Here is a 16,818-nt window from a genome sequence, read left to right as displayed (position 1 = left end):
AATCACATTAGCCTAGCTCTTTCTCACATCGGCAGAGGAAAGAACGTAAAAGCACAGCATTTCATTTCTTCCCACATGGGGAAGCTTCTGTAAGATGACAGGGTACTGAGGCAATTAGTTTCTAGCCGGCTGGCATTTCCTAATCGGGAGCAGGAGAGGTGGTATGAAAGTTCGATGGAAAGAATTGCCGCAGACCAAGGGAAATAGATACTTCCTGAAGGAATCCATTCCCAGGTCTCGGCACGTCGCTGCCAGTCTCCAGAGACTTTTTTTTTTTTTTTTTTTACCATTAGTTTAACCAGACCACTGAGTTAATATTAACTCCAGGGCTGGGTTCAAGGATTAGACAAGCTATTTAAAACCTCTAATAATTCTAATTAAAACCTGTTTGACATATGTTAATCTAAGAACTAATTAAGTTAATTAGAATATATTATAAATTATTCTGATAAGTATCATTTCGTCCAGCATCAGCAGTTGCAATCTTCTTCTGAAGTCAGACTTCTAATAAGGAGTTGAGGGGACTGGCTTAAATCAAGGTCGAGTTGAGATGACTAAGACTCAAGCTCCTGGCCATTGTCCAAAGGACAAGACAGTGCCCTGGAACCTTGATTACTGCATCTGGCAAATCTCTGAAAGAGAGCAGAACCAAGTAAAGGTTCGCTCCCAAGGGTCACTAACTCGACTTACTTAAACCGAGATCCGAATTGGGGACAAAGTCCTTCTTCTTAGCACCAGAATTGCCCAAAAGTTCTGCAGCCGGCAAGACCAGGCAAGAAGAATTCATATTCTGTCGTAGGAGGTGGAAGTTGGTGTCTCGACTGGAATTATCCTCCTTCAAGGAAAGAATTCATCAGGTCGAACGTGTCTCAGGCCAGGACCGCTGGGCGGACTCCTGACACTCTCGGCCCTCGAAACTGCGCGGCTGTAAGTGATGGCTGTTATTCATTGGGGAGCCGTGGTCCTGTCCCGATCTCGCACGATTGTCTCCCCGGAACACGGGGCGACGAACTTGAAGAGGAAGACCTCGCTTGCTCCGGCGCGAAACTCCTGTACTCCCTGGAGGAGACCTGACAGATCCCATGAACCTCCTCGCCACTCCAAGATAATACGAGAGAATCGGGGGACTGGAGTCACCCAAAGCACGCTAGGCAGCCACAACCTTAAAGCAGGCTTTCTGCTGAGCTCTCTCTGTCCGTCTCGCGCCTCTCGGAACAACCGAGAGGAGAAGAGAACAGGTGAGGAGAAAAGAGTATCCCTACCTGTCCTGCCAGTATGATAAGCAGGAGAGGCGGACCGTGAGCGATAATCAACCGAAGGAGATTACCGTCATCGGGAAAGAAGAGCAATTTGTGCCGTGGCAGCGCTTTCCTGGGAAGAGCAAAAAGTTCATGCGAACATAGTCGAGAACCCGAATCGGAAAAAAACGAGTAGGACCGAGCCGAGCCGAGCCAATCACGTGAACGCGATCCAGCTGGTCGGTATGCGGCAGACTGGGAGGTAGGCGAGACGGGGCGAGCCGAAACGAGCCGAGCCAGTCTGGCAAGCCGAGCCAGTCGAGCCGGAGCCAGTCTGGCAAGCCAAGTCGAAGCCGAGCTAGTCTTGTAAGCTGACCGGGCCAGCCAAGCCAGTTCATAACTGGGCAGGCCGGACTCGCCTTGCTGTGAACAATTGCTAGTTTCCGAACCTAAACTCCTTCGAGGCTGAGGCCGGCGTCGAGGCCCTGAGAAGAAGGTTCAAAGGGGAATTTGTGTCTATCTTTGCATGCTCAGAACCCTGTAAAGTTCTGAGACACAAGAACTGGCTCCCGCCCCGAGCAACCGAAGCGCTGGCGGGGCAGTATGGAGACACCTAGCTGCCGCTGCACAACCGACCTGGGTGTCCTGGCAACCAGACACCTGGGTGTCCTGGCAACCAGACACCTGGGTGTCCTGGCAACCAGACACCTGGGTGTCTCAGCAACCAGACACCTGGGCGTCCCGGCAACCAGACACCTGGGTGTCCCGGCAACCAGACACCTGGGTGTCTCGGCAACCAGACACCTGGGTGTCTTGGCAACCAGACACCTGGGTGTCCCGGCAACCAGACACCTGGGTGTCTCGGCAACCAGACACCTGGGTGTCCCGGCAACCAGACACCTGGGTGTCTCGGCAACCAGACACCTGGGTGTCTCGGCACTTTCTCTCATCCTGTGCCTCTCGTAAGGAGAGCGCCCGTGATTCATAGAATTCGAAAGCACCCACGACTTCCGGAATCGGGAGCGGCTGCTGCTTCTAATAGATCGAAGAAATAAAGCACAGAACCAGCCTTAGATGCAGACTTCCAAGACTGGCAACGAGGGAGTGGCCTCAAGAGGCTGCGCTCGCGTGGCCCCCGAAACGCAAGATCCCACAGGAGAATGCGAATCCGTCAATCAGAAACTTGTCTCCGAAGAGAGTCAGTCCCTTAGAAGTCCCGCAGACTCCTTAAAGAGAATTCTTCCTGCTTCTTCTGGTGTCCGAACCGAGAGGATCGTAGACACCAGGCTGGGAACCCGATCGAGCACTGGCAAACACTCGGAGAGCGCTATGGTGCTGGCAGGGAAGAGGAACCAAGACACCTGGGTGCCTCGGCCCTTTCTTCCGCACTGTTCCGAACTAGTCCCAGGAAAATCTCTCCAGACCAGATCGGGATACTATATTCCATAGAATCTCGAAAGCACTGCTGCTCGCTAACGAAATTGGGCAGCCCCCATCTTAGAGGCGGAACTCTAAGTGACCGGAACTGATCGCAAAACTGAGGCCCGGCGCGCTCGCGCTTCCAAAACACAAACCCAGGCTGTGCTAATCGGTTTCCAACCCAAGGCCGGGAAGAACTAACGAGACCCCACTGCCTCCTCGAAGGAGGCAGTCCCCAGACAGTCCGGCGTTATCAAGGGGAAGAAGCAGCATTCCTTCCTTCGCCGATGGAGGTCTGTCCGATTCTGCAATCCCTAGGACCTCGGAGAGGAAGGAAGACGCAGTAGAAGACGAATCAAGATAAGATGAAGAAGACGGCGGTTACTTCCCACAGGACGGCTTCCTTCACTCCACTCTGACATCTTCTACAGGATGGACGACACTAAACATCGCACCTCCAAGGTAGTCTACAGGAAACACAACGGACGCAGCCAGGACAATTCACCACCAGGAGAAGCATGATCGACACAGCCGATGCAGGAGCCACGCAGCAATTTGGGAGGGCAGGAGCTACTGCACGGCCAGGAACATCACCTCAACAGGACCACTTCCCTACATCTTCACGCCACATCTTCTACAGGATGGCGACATCGTGAACCTCTGGGGCAGCTGGCAGGAACCACGGAAGCGGACCCGGGCACGACTACCAGAAGCAGGAATGATCAGACAGCTGATGCAGGAGCTACGGCAAAGGTTCGAGAGCAGGAGCCATGCAACTGCCAGAACATCACTTCCACAAGGCGCATTTCCTTCCCTTCACGCCTAACATCTACAGGATGAAGGAGATCAGAATCTCTGGGGCAGCAGCTGGCAGGAACACAACAGGCGCCCCAGGCACAATCACTAGAGAAGAAGGGCACGACAAGACATTCGATGCAGGAGCCACGTTAGCGGTTCGGAAGGTGAGCTACTTTCTAAACGATAGAATGTCATTGAAAGTCACCAGCATTTACAGGAGCGATCAGGGCGGCTGTGGCAGGAGACCAGGAGAGCAGCCTACAGACTGTCGCCGAGCTGACAAGAGCATAACACAGGAACAGCAGGAGCAGATGGGACACAGATACGCAGGAAGCATTGCAACAGCATACATGAAAACCAGCATGACAGCTTATCGCATCTACATCGGCGGGAACAGAGTCAGAGCCGATCCCTTGACGCGGAAATATGTCATCTAATCAGGTATTGTGAATGATCCCTAAGCAACACTGAATGAATGTCAGGAATTGCTTCATGCAAGATATTCATGATATAGGCTATCCAGCCAACTACTGCTGTGTTCATGATGCTCGGGCTGTCAACCTGACAGAAAACAAAGATAATTAGTAGAGGAGGTTCCTCCACAAGGGTAACAGCCCTACGCAGCTGCTAGGGAGATACTCTGACTCCAGGTCACTCGGGACGCCCTCACCCCCACCCCACTTCGGCTCCACGCCTCGACGCAGCGAGCGAAGAGGGCGAAGGAGAGAAAGGAAGAACCTACGGGGAAAGAAAAGGACGGAGGGGAGGCCACCAAGGGCGCCAAGCAGAACTTATTGACGACGCCTGCAACCTCCCACCGCCAGCAAATTCTAAGCGCAGGCGCAAGCAGCAACACTCTCAGCATAAGTAGGAAGAAATTATGATGCCTCATACACGGAGGGCGAAGCTCAAGAAGGGAACTAAATTTCTTACGCCCTGATGGATGTAGGGAGTGAAGTGATATTGCATCCCAAACTATTCTGGAAAGTACAGGGGCGCTCCAGTATTTACTTAAAGGGCCGCTGGAGAGAAGCATACCACTTGACACGCTTACTCCAGTTATGCTCTTGGCCGCCAAACCCAAGACACAGCAGGGGAACGACGGGCTTACTAAGGTTATCACAAATCGTGGGTTTATATTAACAAATATCACAATAATACACGTACACATAAAAACAAAAATACAGAAAGATCCCACCGGGAAAAGAGATGAATCGACAGTCAGGCAGAGAGAACAAAAACACATCAGCAACGCATGACGGCCGAAAGCAAAAGTGAAATGTTTACATCCAGGCAGGCGGGTATCCTCGCCTACCTGGGAGGCAGTTACTACCAACTACCTTGCTCAAGAGTTTAACGGGCCGCTTCCAGCTCACGCCTGAAAGTAATCTCTCTTAACGCAAAGGATCGAGGGCTTAGCATTGTGTCGGAACAAATAGTGATTTGTTCCACACAAATATACAAACCCTCGATCTCTTACATTAGGAGAGACTCACTGGTTGAGAGGAATCTGAGTGAGTTCTCATGAACTGGACTGAGTTCACCACTTGTCTTCCTTCCCGGTCGTGGAGAAACGCTGATCAGTTGTCAGACTTTCTGGGTCCCTTTGCATGAAAGAGGAAACATCAGTTCATGCAAAGTAGGCTAGAAGAACTTGGCGCCGGATGACATAAAGGCAAATACAAGCATTGGGTTTGTCTTATAGTCATGGCCCCTTCTCCCCCTTTGTGCAAGAAAGGAGGGTTGCTTCTATCAACCGAATGGAAAATAGAACGGAGCTCCCGCTAAGTGCTTACCTGCATCGCATCGGGCCAGGATCCAACATGTAACGGCATGTCCGCCTCCTCACAGTCTGGAAGAGAGCTGTGATGGGAGAAAGAAGAGAGGCCAGTCACTCCACATTCATTCCTCCCTATCACAACCGTGACATCTTAGGCGTAGATGCAAACTGTCCTGTTAGAGGATCTGAGTAAGCTACAAAACTTGTTGAGCAGCCACTGGTGACCTAAGGAAAGTGTCCAAGGACTTGTGTTCAACATCCTGAAGGCAGAAGGAGATGAAAGTGGTCTGTTGGGACCACACACCCGCCAGCACCTGTGAAACCAACATGTTCTTCCGAATGCGAGGACTGGACCAATGCCATGGACCTTGTGAGCTCCTCGCAGATCAAGCGCATTCTGGTGTCATCTTCTCCTGCAGCAGAGTACGCTCTCTCATCGCACCTCAATGGCCAGAAAGAGATGGTGTTCTTGGACACTTTTCTGGTCGAGCCAGCACTAACAAAGAGGCGCTGACTTTCAGCTGAGACGCTGTCCTTTCTTCAGATAGCGCTGAGCACTCTAACAGCACAGCAGTACTCCTCGCCTGGTTCATTACCTACAAAGTCCTCTAGGGAGGGATCGTGAAGGACTAACCGCAAGGGCCAGGGACCAAAGGTGATTCTGAGTCTTCATATGAAATACAGGACGAATCGGAAGGTAACTGGATCCCCATCCCCTCGAGCCTTTCACATCGAAGCGAAAGTCCGTGAAGTTCGCCAACTTTCGCCGGCCAGGGCTAGCAGGAAGACGGTCTTGAGGGTCAGATCCCGTCTGACGACTCTCGTGAAGGTTCGTAATGGTGCACGCAGCCAGGCCCTTAGGACGAGTCACATCCCACGCAGGAGGCCTGAGATCCCCCGGGTGGGCAAGACCTTTCAAGCTTCTCAATAGTAGAGATATCTCAAAAGGAGATGTCCACCTTTCAGCCGCAGAAGATCAGCCGAGTGCATGCGGTAGCCTTCTCACAGCTGAAACGGAGAGAAGCCGCGAAGGAAGCATGAGGTCCATGACTTGCTGAATATAGCTTCGATGAGGAGAGAGGTTCTTCGACGATACAATTAACTACAGAAGATGGAGTCACTTTCCCTGGTATACCACTGCGGAGGATCGTCTGAGGTATCCTGCCATCTCTGCTGCTGCGCAACGCGAAAAGCCTCTCGCTCGCAAGAGATGGTGGATAACATTCAGCCGTGAAGACACAGGGACTGCACTGCCTGGTGGTACCGCTCTACATGAGGTTGACACAGCAGGTTGGGCCAGGTGGATCTCTCCGGTGCCTCGGAGAGGAGAGCTACCAGAGCTGAGACCAAACGTGCCTGGGGCCATTTGGGTGCTACTCAGAATCATTCTGAGATTCGAGTGATCATCACTAAGCTGATCACCGCAAATCAGACAGAACGGAGGAAAGGCGATATGTCGAGGGGTTCTGCATGGGTGCTGGAACGCGTCCTCTGCAGCGGACCATGGTCCGGCACGACAGAACAGAAGACCTGGAGTTTTCTGTTGTGCTGGGTGGCGAACAGATCGATGGCTGGACGTCCCCACAGGTCGAACAGCCTTCCACTACCTTCGAGTGGAGGACCATTCGGTCCCTACCGCGCGATTCTGGCGGTTGAGTTTGTTCGCCACAACATTCCTCTTGCCTGGAATGCACCTGCCTGACAGTTCCGCCAGTGAGCCACGCCCACTGCACCTGCATCGCCAACTTGCAAGCCGGAGGACACTCAGGCCCCCGTTGTTGACGATGCCACTACCGCGTATTGCCGCCTTCATCAGGCCGGAGTGTCCCATCATCGATCCACTCTGGAGGGCCAGGAAGGCCACCTGAGTTCCGCAGGATGATGTGAAGGTTGAAGTCGTCCGGTGCCACACTACTTGTCAGCAACCTCCAGGTAGCGCCCATCCCCGTCAATGCATCTAAGAACAGTAGAACCGAGGGGAGTATGCAGGGATATTCCTATCAAGAGGTTCCTGTTGTCTGTCCATCAGTAAAGGTCCTCCTCACCTCCTCAGAAAGAGGGATGAGGGGAAGCACTGGGGTCTTGGGACTGGGGACTAACATTCCTTCAGTCTCCACTGAAGAGACCGCAGAAGACGCCATGAGGTACTAGCTTCTCCAAAGTGAGACAGCTGACCGATGACGACTTGCCACTGCCGGGCTGACTGTTCGGCAGACAGGAACAGCTGTGCTGCCTGCCTGAACTTGCTGATACGAGAGTCCAAGGAATGCCGATACGAGTCCGATGGGAAAGACTCTTGCTGTTACCATATCCATCAGCATGCCCAGGTACTTTATCCTCTGCTTGGGGGTGAGATCAGACTCCTCGAGATTTACCACAATCCCTAGATTGCGGTAAAACTCGAGGAGTTGATTCCTGTCCTGAAGCAACTTCAAGCGAGAGTCCACGACCAGCCAATCATCGAGATACTCCCAGTAGATCGATCCTGTGCAGTGAGCCTGGCGCTGACACGAAATGAAGACTCGTGAACAGTAGCCTGACTGGAGAGATATCCCTTCGACCATTAATTAACCACAAAAGACGGACCACTTTCCCTGGCATATCACTATGAGGATCGCCTGAGGTATCCTTGCCATCTCTGTTGCTGCGCCGACATCTAAAAGCCTCTGCTCTCGCGAAGAGATGGTGGATAACCTCCAGCCGCGGAATAACAGGGAATGCACTGGCCACAGGTGGAACTGCCCATGAGGTTGACGTGAGGAGGCTGGGCCAGGGGAATCTCTCTGGTGTCTCGGAGAGGAGAGCTAGCAGGTCCGGGTACCAAACGGCCTGGGGCCACGGGGTGCCACCAGAATCATTTTGAGATTCGGGATGATCATCACCAGCTGATCACCGCTAATCAAACAACGGCGGGAAGGCGTACATCGGTGATTCCGGACTCCACGGGTGCTGAACGGTCCTCCGCAGAGGCCCATGGGTCCGCACGACAGAACAGAAGACCTGGAGTTTTCACTGTGCCGTGTATGCATCAGATCGATGGCTGGGCTACCACAGCCGAACAGCCGCGCATCTCTGGTGAAGGGACCATTCAGTCCTTACCACCTGGTCCTGGCAGCTGAGCTTGAACCGCCACGACATCTCTGCCTGGAATGTACTTGGCTGATAGCGCCTACCGGCGGGTCGGGCCCACTGCGGCACCTGCATCGGCCAACTGATGGCCAGGACACCAAGGCCCCTGCTTGTTGACGAGGTCACTACCGTACTGTCACCATCAGTACCACGGAGTGTCCCATCATCATCCTGAACTCTGGCGGGCCAGGAAGGCCACCTGAGTTCTAGGATGCTGGATGTGAAAGCCGCTTGTCGCCCCGGGTGCCACACTCACGGTCAGCAACTCCTCCAGGTGTGCGCTTCCATCCCCGGTCGATGCGTCCGAGAACAGAAGCATGTCCAGAGGGGAGTATGCAGGATACCTTATCAAGAGGTTCCTGTTCGTCCACTAGCTAAGGTCCTCCTCACCTCCTCGGAAAGAGGAATGAGGAAGGACTGGGGGTCTCGGGATTGGGACTAATACCTTCAGTCTCCCACTGAAGCGAGCATCCGCAGGTAGCGACACGAGGTACTAGCTTCCTCCAAAGACCTATTGGTAGACCTATGATCACTGCCACAGTCAAGTTACTGTTCTGCTGACAGGAACAGTTGTGTTGCCTTCCTGAACTTGCTGATACGAGAGTCCATGGGAAAGACTTTTACTGCCACCGTGTCTATCAGCATACCCAGGTACTTTATCCTCTGCTTGGGTGTGAGATCTGACTTCTCCAGATTTACCACAATCCCTAGGTCACGGCAAAACTCGAGGAGCCGATCCCTGTCCTGTAGCAACTGCAGCGAGAGCTCGCCAGACTAGCCAGCCGCCGAGATACCTCAGCAGACGATCCCAGGCGAGTGGGCCCAAGCTGAATATCGCAAGAGAGAAGACTGTGAACACCTGGGAGCGGTCGAGTCCGAAACAAAGTGCCTAACTGGAAGAACGCCTCCCCGAGGACTAAGCGGAGGTACTTGCGAGAGGACAGATGAATGGTTATTGGAAAATACGCATCCTTCAGGTCCACCGTAAGAAGTCGTTCTCCCTGATGGAGGCCAGTACGGATTGCGCTGTTTCCATCGTGCATGGCTTGCTGTAATGCGGTGTCCTTCGATGATCCTGGAACATAGGTTTGGAGATGGACCGGAGAGTAGGTGAGGGGAGGCCGACTCAAGGGTAGTAGATATCACTCCCGAAGGACATCCACTATCCAGGTCTCAGCCCGCTGCCATGTTGCCCAATGGCTCACAGGCAACTCCCCACCTTTCGGCAGCTTTGGGAACGCTGTCTCTAAGCGCTTTCCCCTTCTTCCCCTTTGCCCCCTTTACCGTGCTTTGGAAAGTGGGCTGAGGCATGGAGGGACTCGCCTTCTCAAGGAAGAAGAAGGCTGGGTGTTTCTTCGTCCTCAAAGATTGGGACTTCTTAGGGGCTGAGGAAGTGCCAGCCTGGCCCAAAGACCTGGCCACAGTGGGATGAGAAGACCCGGAGGTCTTGGACACTGCCTGGTGGACAAGCCGGTCGCTGTCATCGGCCCGGCGTTTGTCTACTGTGGCGTCCACCAGCTCTCTAGGGAAGAGAGAGGAGGAACCCACCAACGGTCCATTCCTGAGGGTGATTGCTGATTCGGGACCTACGGACTTGGGGAAGCAAGAGAGAACGGCGTCTCTTCAAGCCAGAACCAGGTTTGCCTACAGGTTCGCAGTCTGGTGGGCGAGGTAGAAATAGCCCTACCCCAGACTGGCACACAGTCTCCCAAAGGCTGAGTCCTCCCCAGGCAATGAGCAGCACCCGAGAAGAAGCTACCCGATACTTTCGTGAAGGACCACAGATCGAGCCAGAGACTGTTTGAAGGCAGCCATGGCAGTAGCTTCCAGGGTTGCAGCTTGCTGGGAGGAGATACCTACCAGTAAGTTGTTGTAAACGCCAGACCCGATCCAGATGAGCCAGGTCCGGCCGTCAACCTTGCTTGGTCAGCAACGCCTCCTCCAGCTGGAGATAGAAGCGCCTGGCGCAGGGTGAAGGGGGAAGAGCTTCCGAGCAGCTAAATGAAGTGAGCTGTCTTCCCAGACACAAGACTGTACCTCTTGTCGAGGACCCCTCGGCAAGTGTGGGATCACGTAGCCCCACCGGCCTTGGGTTCCTTCTCTTAGTCCCCAAAAGGATTCGAGGCGCGACGGACGATCCACAGAAGAAGCGATGGTCCCTTCCCGAGGTCATTGTGCTGACGAATCAGCGCACAACCTCTGCAAAGTCCTCTCTGTATTTCAGAGTGTCCGTGATCCCAATGAGGACCCCTCGAAACCCTCCAGGGCGCTGCTCCTCCCGATTCACTCTCCCTGCAGGAGGGAGAACTCACAGGCCCCCCGATCCTTCCTGGACTAAAAGGAGTCAGACCCTGGCTGAGCCAAGGACCGAGCCAGGTTCGTGACACGCAGGTAGAACTTCTGGGGAGAAACTCGATGCCCTTCCTGTCCGACTTGCGCCCTGGAAGAAGCCGAAGGGGCAGAGGGGACAGGCGAAAGTGATTGGGCGCCCCACTGGCTTTGCTGGCAGAACCAACAGAGGCAGGAGGCCGGGAGCGGTCACCAGCCCACGGTGGTGACGGCAGCCCGGGTCGAGGAGACTGCTTTCGCGTAGGAGAAGCAATCTCCCAAGGAGAGCGGAGCGGCTTGCCTCCCCCGAGCCAGGCTGGCCGCATGGACGTGGCCGGGGACTGGGAGGAGTTGAGCGCTCGGCTGGCTGGCGCGAGCTTGCGCTGTCCTCTGGACGCCTGCTTTTGGCGGAGGCTGTAGCTCGGGAAGACTGAGCAGGGACCCTCTCCACCTCTCCTGGCGCTCGGCCCCAAGGGGCAGAAGTGCTATCCCGAGAACCTGACTTGGCACTCACAGGAGTGCCAGCAGGAAGAGCCGGGGCACCTGCATACCCGGGTTCTTTCTCTCGCCCCACGCCCTGGTCCGTACGGTGAGGAGTTTCTCCTGTATCAGACTGGGGTACCCGGGCCTCCTTGGGGACCCAGGTACTCAGAGCAACTCGCGAACGACTGTTGACGCGGACTCGCTGGCCTTCAGCAGGAGGTGTTCCCAGGCACAGCGTGGGGTGTTTGCAGACCTGTCTGCACGCCTGCTCCCGGCGACTGACCCAGAGGCCAGGGCAGCGGTTCCCTGGGATCCGAGGATTGGGAGAGCCGACAGAGATCCCACTTCCTTCCCTGTGAAGGAGGCAGACTTGTAGCCTCGGCAAGCGAGGCTTCTTAGCAGGGGAGGCAGGCTTCTTTCTCTTCTTCGGCCAAGCCTCGAAGGAGAAGCAAAGAGGCAGCAGACGCAAGACTAAGATGACGACATTCTTCCTAGACCTCCTCTTTCTTTCTTCTTTTCACTATCTGCCTCAGGATCGCTGTTAGATCCCCAAACTAGGCGGGCGAGTCAAGACTCAGGAACAGTAGGAGGGGCTGCAGAAGGCACATCCTGGAAGAGACCGCGGAGCTCGGGCCAGCACTTATCTGGGTGGGAGCAACCGCACGTCGGCCAGGAACCAAAGTGGGCGGGGCCGGGAATGCAGGCGCCGCCCCTCCCGCGTGGGTAGTCATGTCAGGCCGCGCCAGAGTCGATGGAATGGGGAGAGGAACAGACGAAGGGCCAGGCTGGAACGTGAAGCGAGGAACTGCGGTTGTAGACGTGACAGGGTCAGCAACGGGGGCAGCGACAGTCACGTACGGGAAGGATGACGTCACCATGTAGGCGGGGCCTGCTTGCGTGAACGGGGCCAGGAAGCCAGGAGGCAGCGGTACTGCATGTTGCATGGCAGTGGAAGCCGAGACCTGTGTATCTAGATGTGAGGCTACCGATAACGGGAGCTGCGCAAACCTGGACATGGTGACGGTTGCTGTAGGGCTCACACACAAGTGAGTGGTCACTGGAGTGGTGGAGAGATGAGGTGCCAGTCCCTCCAGTGACGTGCCAGGTAGGCCCAGGTGTAACCAGGTTGAGGCTGAGTCCGTAGCCTGGCTATCCAGCCCGAGACCTGAAACAAAAGTCGGGTTAGTTCGGGAAGCCTCCACTCGCTCTGGAGGAAAACTCCTCCAGAATGGGTAGAAGAGACCTCCGAGAGGATGTCTCGCCAACTTCCCCGCGCCTTCCACACATGATGAAATGAAAGAGGAAGGGGAAGGGGAGTCCTCACCGAGGAGAAGGAGCAAGAAGGAAGCTCGCCGAGGGAGAACAACCCCGACATCTCGCCACCAACGGAGTCGCCGGGGCGCTTCCTCGACAACTCCTGGCAGGCTTTCACGACTGCAACGCCTCCCTCCCCGCGAACTTCCATTGCTTGGGGGGGACCAAGAGCAACACTCACTACAGGGATGCCGCGCTAACACACACGCCGGTAAGATGGGCAGAGAGCGTAGGGTCCACGCCAACGCTAGATCGGAAAGAGTTACATTTTTTCCCTCTCACCCCGGGACATACACGCTGGGGATAGGAAGGCTTGGTTGGTTTGTCCATGATTCAGATTTAAACAAAAAAGTAAGGTTTCCCACCAAAATGATGAAAAAAAGAGCAGTCAGGCAGAGAGCAACGAAGAACAACATCCGTGTGCTACGACGGCCGAAAGCAAATTGGAATGTTTACATCCGGGCAGGCGGTAATTTCACTCGACAGTAGTTAATCAGTTTCAAACCACCTTGTTTAAAGTTCAATAGCCATTTCAGCCCACGCTGAAAGTAATCCTAATGTAAAGGACCAAGGGTTTGTATATTGTGTCGGAACAACTATGCCATTTTCATTACATTTTTTACTTTTTTTTTTGGCGGGAAAGTCAACATCCTGTGGTCCTTCCCTTGCCCCAGTCAATGTTTATTCCATTGTGCGGTTCCGCGAATGCGAGAGACATTACAGAGCCATAAGTTCAAGAAGGGATTGGCTAAGGAAATCTAGTGTAAAAGGAACCATACTAACCTAACGTACTCTGACCTAACCTAACCTAGTAGGCAGTGTTATTTAGACGGGGGGACCCCTGGTGAAGGAAACTCTGCTTTTTACCAAAAGTTTCCCTGTAACACTGCACATGCACAATGGCAACAGTATATAATCAGTTCTGAGGTTAATTACAGGTTAATGACAGTCAAGTGACAAAAAATAATGGTAAATTCTTTTTAAGCAGCGAAAATACAGAGAAAAGGTCAATTTGCAAGGTCATAACCGACGTAGAGCTGATACTTAGTTCTACCCCATTGTTTTTTTAATATGCTTCCTCATATGGGCCAGTTCTGTAGAATTCCCCAAGGTGTTCTAGCCTAGGTCTGTTTGCTATTTTACTAGCCTAATAGTCAAGCAATAGGCTCAAGTCTAGTCTAGTAAGATATAGACTATCCCAGAGAACAACGCAATACCCTCCCAAGTCTAAGATTACGAAATTCGGACAGTGGACCATGCAAGGCCTCATTAATGCGTCCAACCACTGACTTCGTATCCTGTCATTTCATTTATATATATATATATATATATATATATATATATATATATATATATATATATACATATATATATAAAAGCCTCAGCACACGAAGACTTTTCCAAAGCTTAGAATGAATTTTCGGGGTCGAGTGCGAGAGCAGCTGATTGCTCCAACGACGAGGACCATTTCCTCTCCAGTCAGAGAATGACCCATCTCAGCCTTATATTATCATATATATGCACGTAAAATGAAGCCACACTACCTTTCAGGACAAAAATACCTTGAAAAGGTTACTCACCACCTGTTTCGGTGTGGCCATTTCTTAAAATCCGAGATAAAACAGAAGTGCAAACAGAGAGATAACAAATGTCGAGGAAAGTGACGACACTGGCACACTTTTCATCACTGTTTACATCGTCATCAAGTCCTCCAACGTTGCCGATTGACGATTTTGCAACTCGGATAAAACGTCTGCGACATTTGACGGAGTTGTTTCGAATTTGAGACGACTCTGTCTCTGATTCCCTAACGTCTGTCTGTCTATTCAGTCTTTCACTTAGCTGATTCACTTCACAAACTGTCACGGAAGGGTGGACGTGTATATGGAGATTTAGTCAACTACAGGTGGTGAAGTCTCGTTTCTTGTGCAGCCTGTGTGGACGAAATGCGTATTTACACAGTACGCTATATCTCAGCACTTGACTTTGTTTCTTTAAAATTTGACTTATTCGTCGAAGAATACGCTCTCGACACTATTCCTTACGGTAGAGTTATAACTAATTTTGGTTGCAAGTCCTAAAAAATAAAAGATCTTTTCTATACCGAATAGCTTAAAACATTAAGGTACGTATCTGTATATATGACTTGGGTTTTTGGATAAACTGTATCATCCTGTAAGTAACGGTGTTATCATTTCATAATATTTTGCAGTTTCTTGCCTATGTAATTTTGAAAACCATAATAGATCGAATTATAATAATTTTACCCAACAAAAACATCATTATGAGCGATCATTTTCACTGTCCTAATAATTTCTCCATATTATTGATTTGGTAGCGCAAGGGACAGATTGCTGTCTAAGATTATGTAAAACTCTTACTGACTGCGACCCCTTAATTCTTGTGCTTCTGACACTCATATATTCGCCCACTTTTTTTTTTTAATTCCCCCTTTTCCGATGGTCACTCATCCAGTCTTTCATTTTATTTTAGATTTTTTTTTAGATTGGGGCAGTTCGCAAAAAAGATTTTATCTGTTTTATTTCTTTCCATATGTTAACATCACCCACGATCCTACTCAGTTTCTTCACTGTAGCTTATTTTCTACATTGTTTTTTAAAGTGACACACTTTTCAGTGCCTCTATTCTCGAAAAATGTTTTCCCATTTTTACACAATACGTCCTGTTTTCAAGACAGTGTTTCAGATAACTGCATCACTTTGGATCCGCCTATACAGTAGTTTCCAGCTTCAAGCAACCATCTAAAATTGTACAGGTCAAAACCAGAGCTAAGATAAAGCAAAAATGAGACACTGCGCCTCCCTTCTTCGGTCACCCAAGACATTAATGATAGGACGTAATTCACGTAAAGCTGTTGCTTTCACTTTGTTTGGTTTTATGTACAGCCCTCCAGGGCCTCCACAGGGATAATTCCCTCTCTGGCGGGCCCTTGTACGTTTCCGAAATAAGGTGCTTCTTAAATTTTATGATGATTGTCTTTCAGTGTTTTCTCGTCAGTATCGTAGCTCCTGCAGAATAGGAGAGTTTTAGTTCCTTTTTAAATTTGCATTCTTCTTGTATGCTCTTCACTTCCGGCGGTATTTTGTTGTACAGTCTTGGTGCGCCTTGTTCAAATGCCCTCTCGCCTGACTTACAATTTGTTCTAGGTTCAAATAGCCTATATGCTTCACTTGTATGCCTGATTACAGTATCTATTTCGGGTCTAAAAAGCTTAAGCAATTTCTCAGAGATGTTGGTTCATCATATTTTACTGCTTTAAAAACTGTAAGTAGTATTTTATACTCTATTCTAGCTTTTACTGGTAGCCAACGTAGCTCAATTAGTGCTGGGGTTATTCTGTCATGGGAACGTATTCCTTTTATTAACCTGGCGGCTCTATTTTGTACTCCTTGCAATTTTCTTAGTAGGTAGTTAGGGAGACCGTAGTAGCCTATATAACGTTGCAGTAGTCAAGCCTCGAAAGTAGGCTATTTGGTTGCAAATTGCTGTTTTCAGAGTATCTTCGTTTAGGTATTTTCTAATAAATGCAATGTTTCTAATATGATAGTTACAGGTTTTTGTATATGCAATATATGGTTCTTCATCGATAGTTTATTATCAATAAATACTCCTAAGTTCCTCACTGTTGCTACAACATTTATTGTTGACGAACCAATAGTTATTCTTTTGAAGTGTTCATATTTTCATAGTGCCCTGTCAGATCCAAATAGCATACACTCCGTTTTGTCTTCATTAAGTTTCAATTTCTTCGCCGACATCCATTTTTTTTATATCTTTCATTATTGCATCAGTTTTACCAATGGTGTCTTCTGCCGTTTCGACAGGAAAATAGAACTGGGTATCATCAGCATGCAGTTTATACTTAACTTTGTTCTTATTTAGAATTCTAGATAATTCGATTATGTAAATGCCAAATAGCAGTGGACCCAGAACGCTGCCTTGGGGCACTCCTTTTGTAAGGCTTTTCTTTTCTGATTTCACATTTGATATAACCACTGTAACCTTCCTATTTTCTAAGTAACTTGTGTACCATTCGTGTACGTCATCTTCGATGCCTACTGTTCTCAGGTCTTCAAGCAGTAGATTGTGGTCAACTGTGTCAAATGCTGCACTTAGGTCAAGCATAACCAGGATGCCACATTTTCCATTTGCTATAGTTTCTACCATATCATTTATAATTGCACACTATGCAGTCTCTAGTGAGTGTTTTTTTCTGTATGCTGACTGATCATCAGCTATGATATTGAGTTGTTTCAAGTGTTTCCATGTTTGTTTGTGAACTTCCGTTTCTATAAGTTTTGATAAGTA

At 50.8% G+C, this 16,818-nt stretch overlaps 1 protein-coding gene across 1 annotated transcript in view; it reads right to left on the bottom strand.

The window, feature by feature from the left end:
* Positions 1–15,564, bottom strand: part of LOC136829554 (lysoplasmalogenase TMEM86A-like) — a 48,164-nt gene extending 32,600 nt beyond the window's left edge. The window contains exon 1 of the mRNA XM_067088395.1: positions 14,070–15,564. Coding sequence (XP_066944496.1) covers positions 14,070–14,090 — 21 coding nt within the window. The 5' untranslated portion in view covers positions 14,091–15,564. The remainder of the gene's footprint in view (positions 1–14,069) is intronic.
* Between the last annotated feature and the right edge of the window lie 1,254 nt (positions 15,565–16,818).

This window comes from Macrobrachium rosenbergii, chromosome 44 (assembly GCF_040412425.1).
Source record: "Macrobrachium rosenbergii isolate ZJJX-2024 chromosome 44, ASM4041242v1, whole genome shotgun sequence".
NCBI lineage: Eukaryota > Metazoa > Arthropoda > Malacostraca > Decapoda > Palaemonidae > Macrobrachium > Macrobrachium rosenbergii.
The sequence above is the reverse complement of the archived record's forward strand: the minus strand, read 5'-3'. Positions and strand labels throughout refer to the sequence as shown.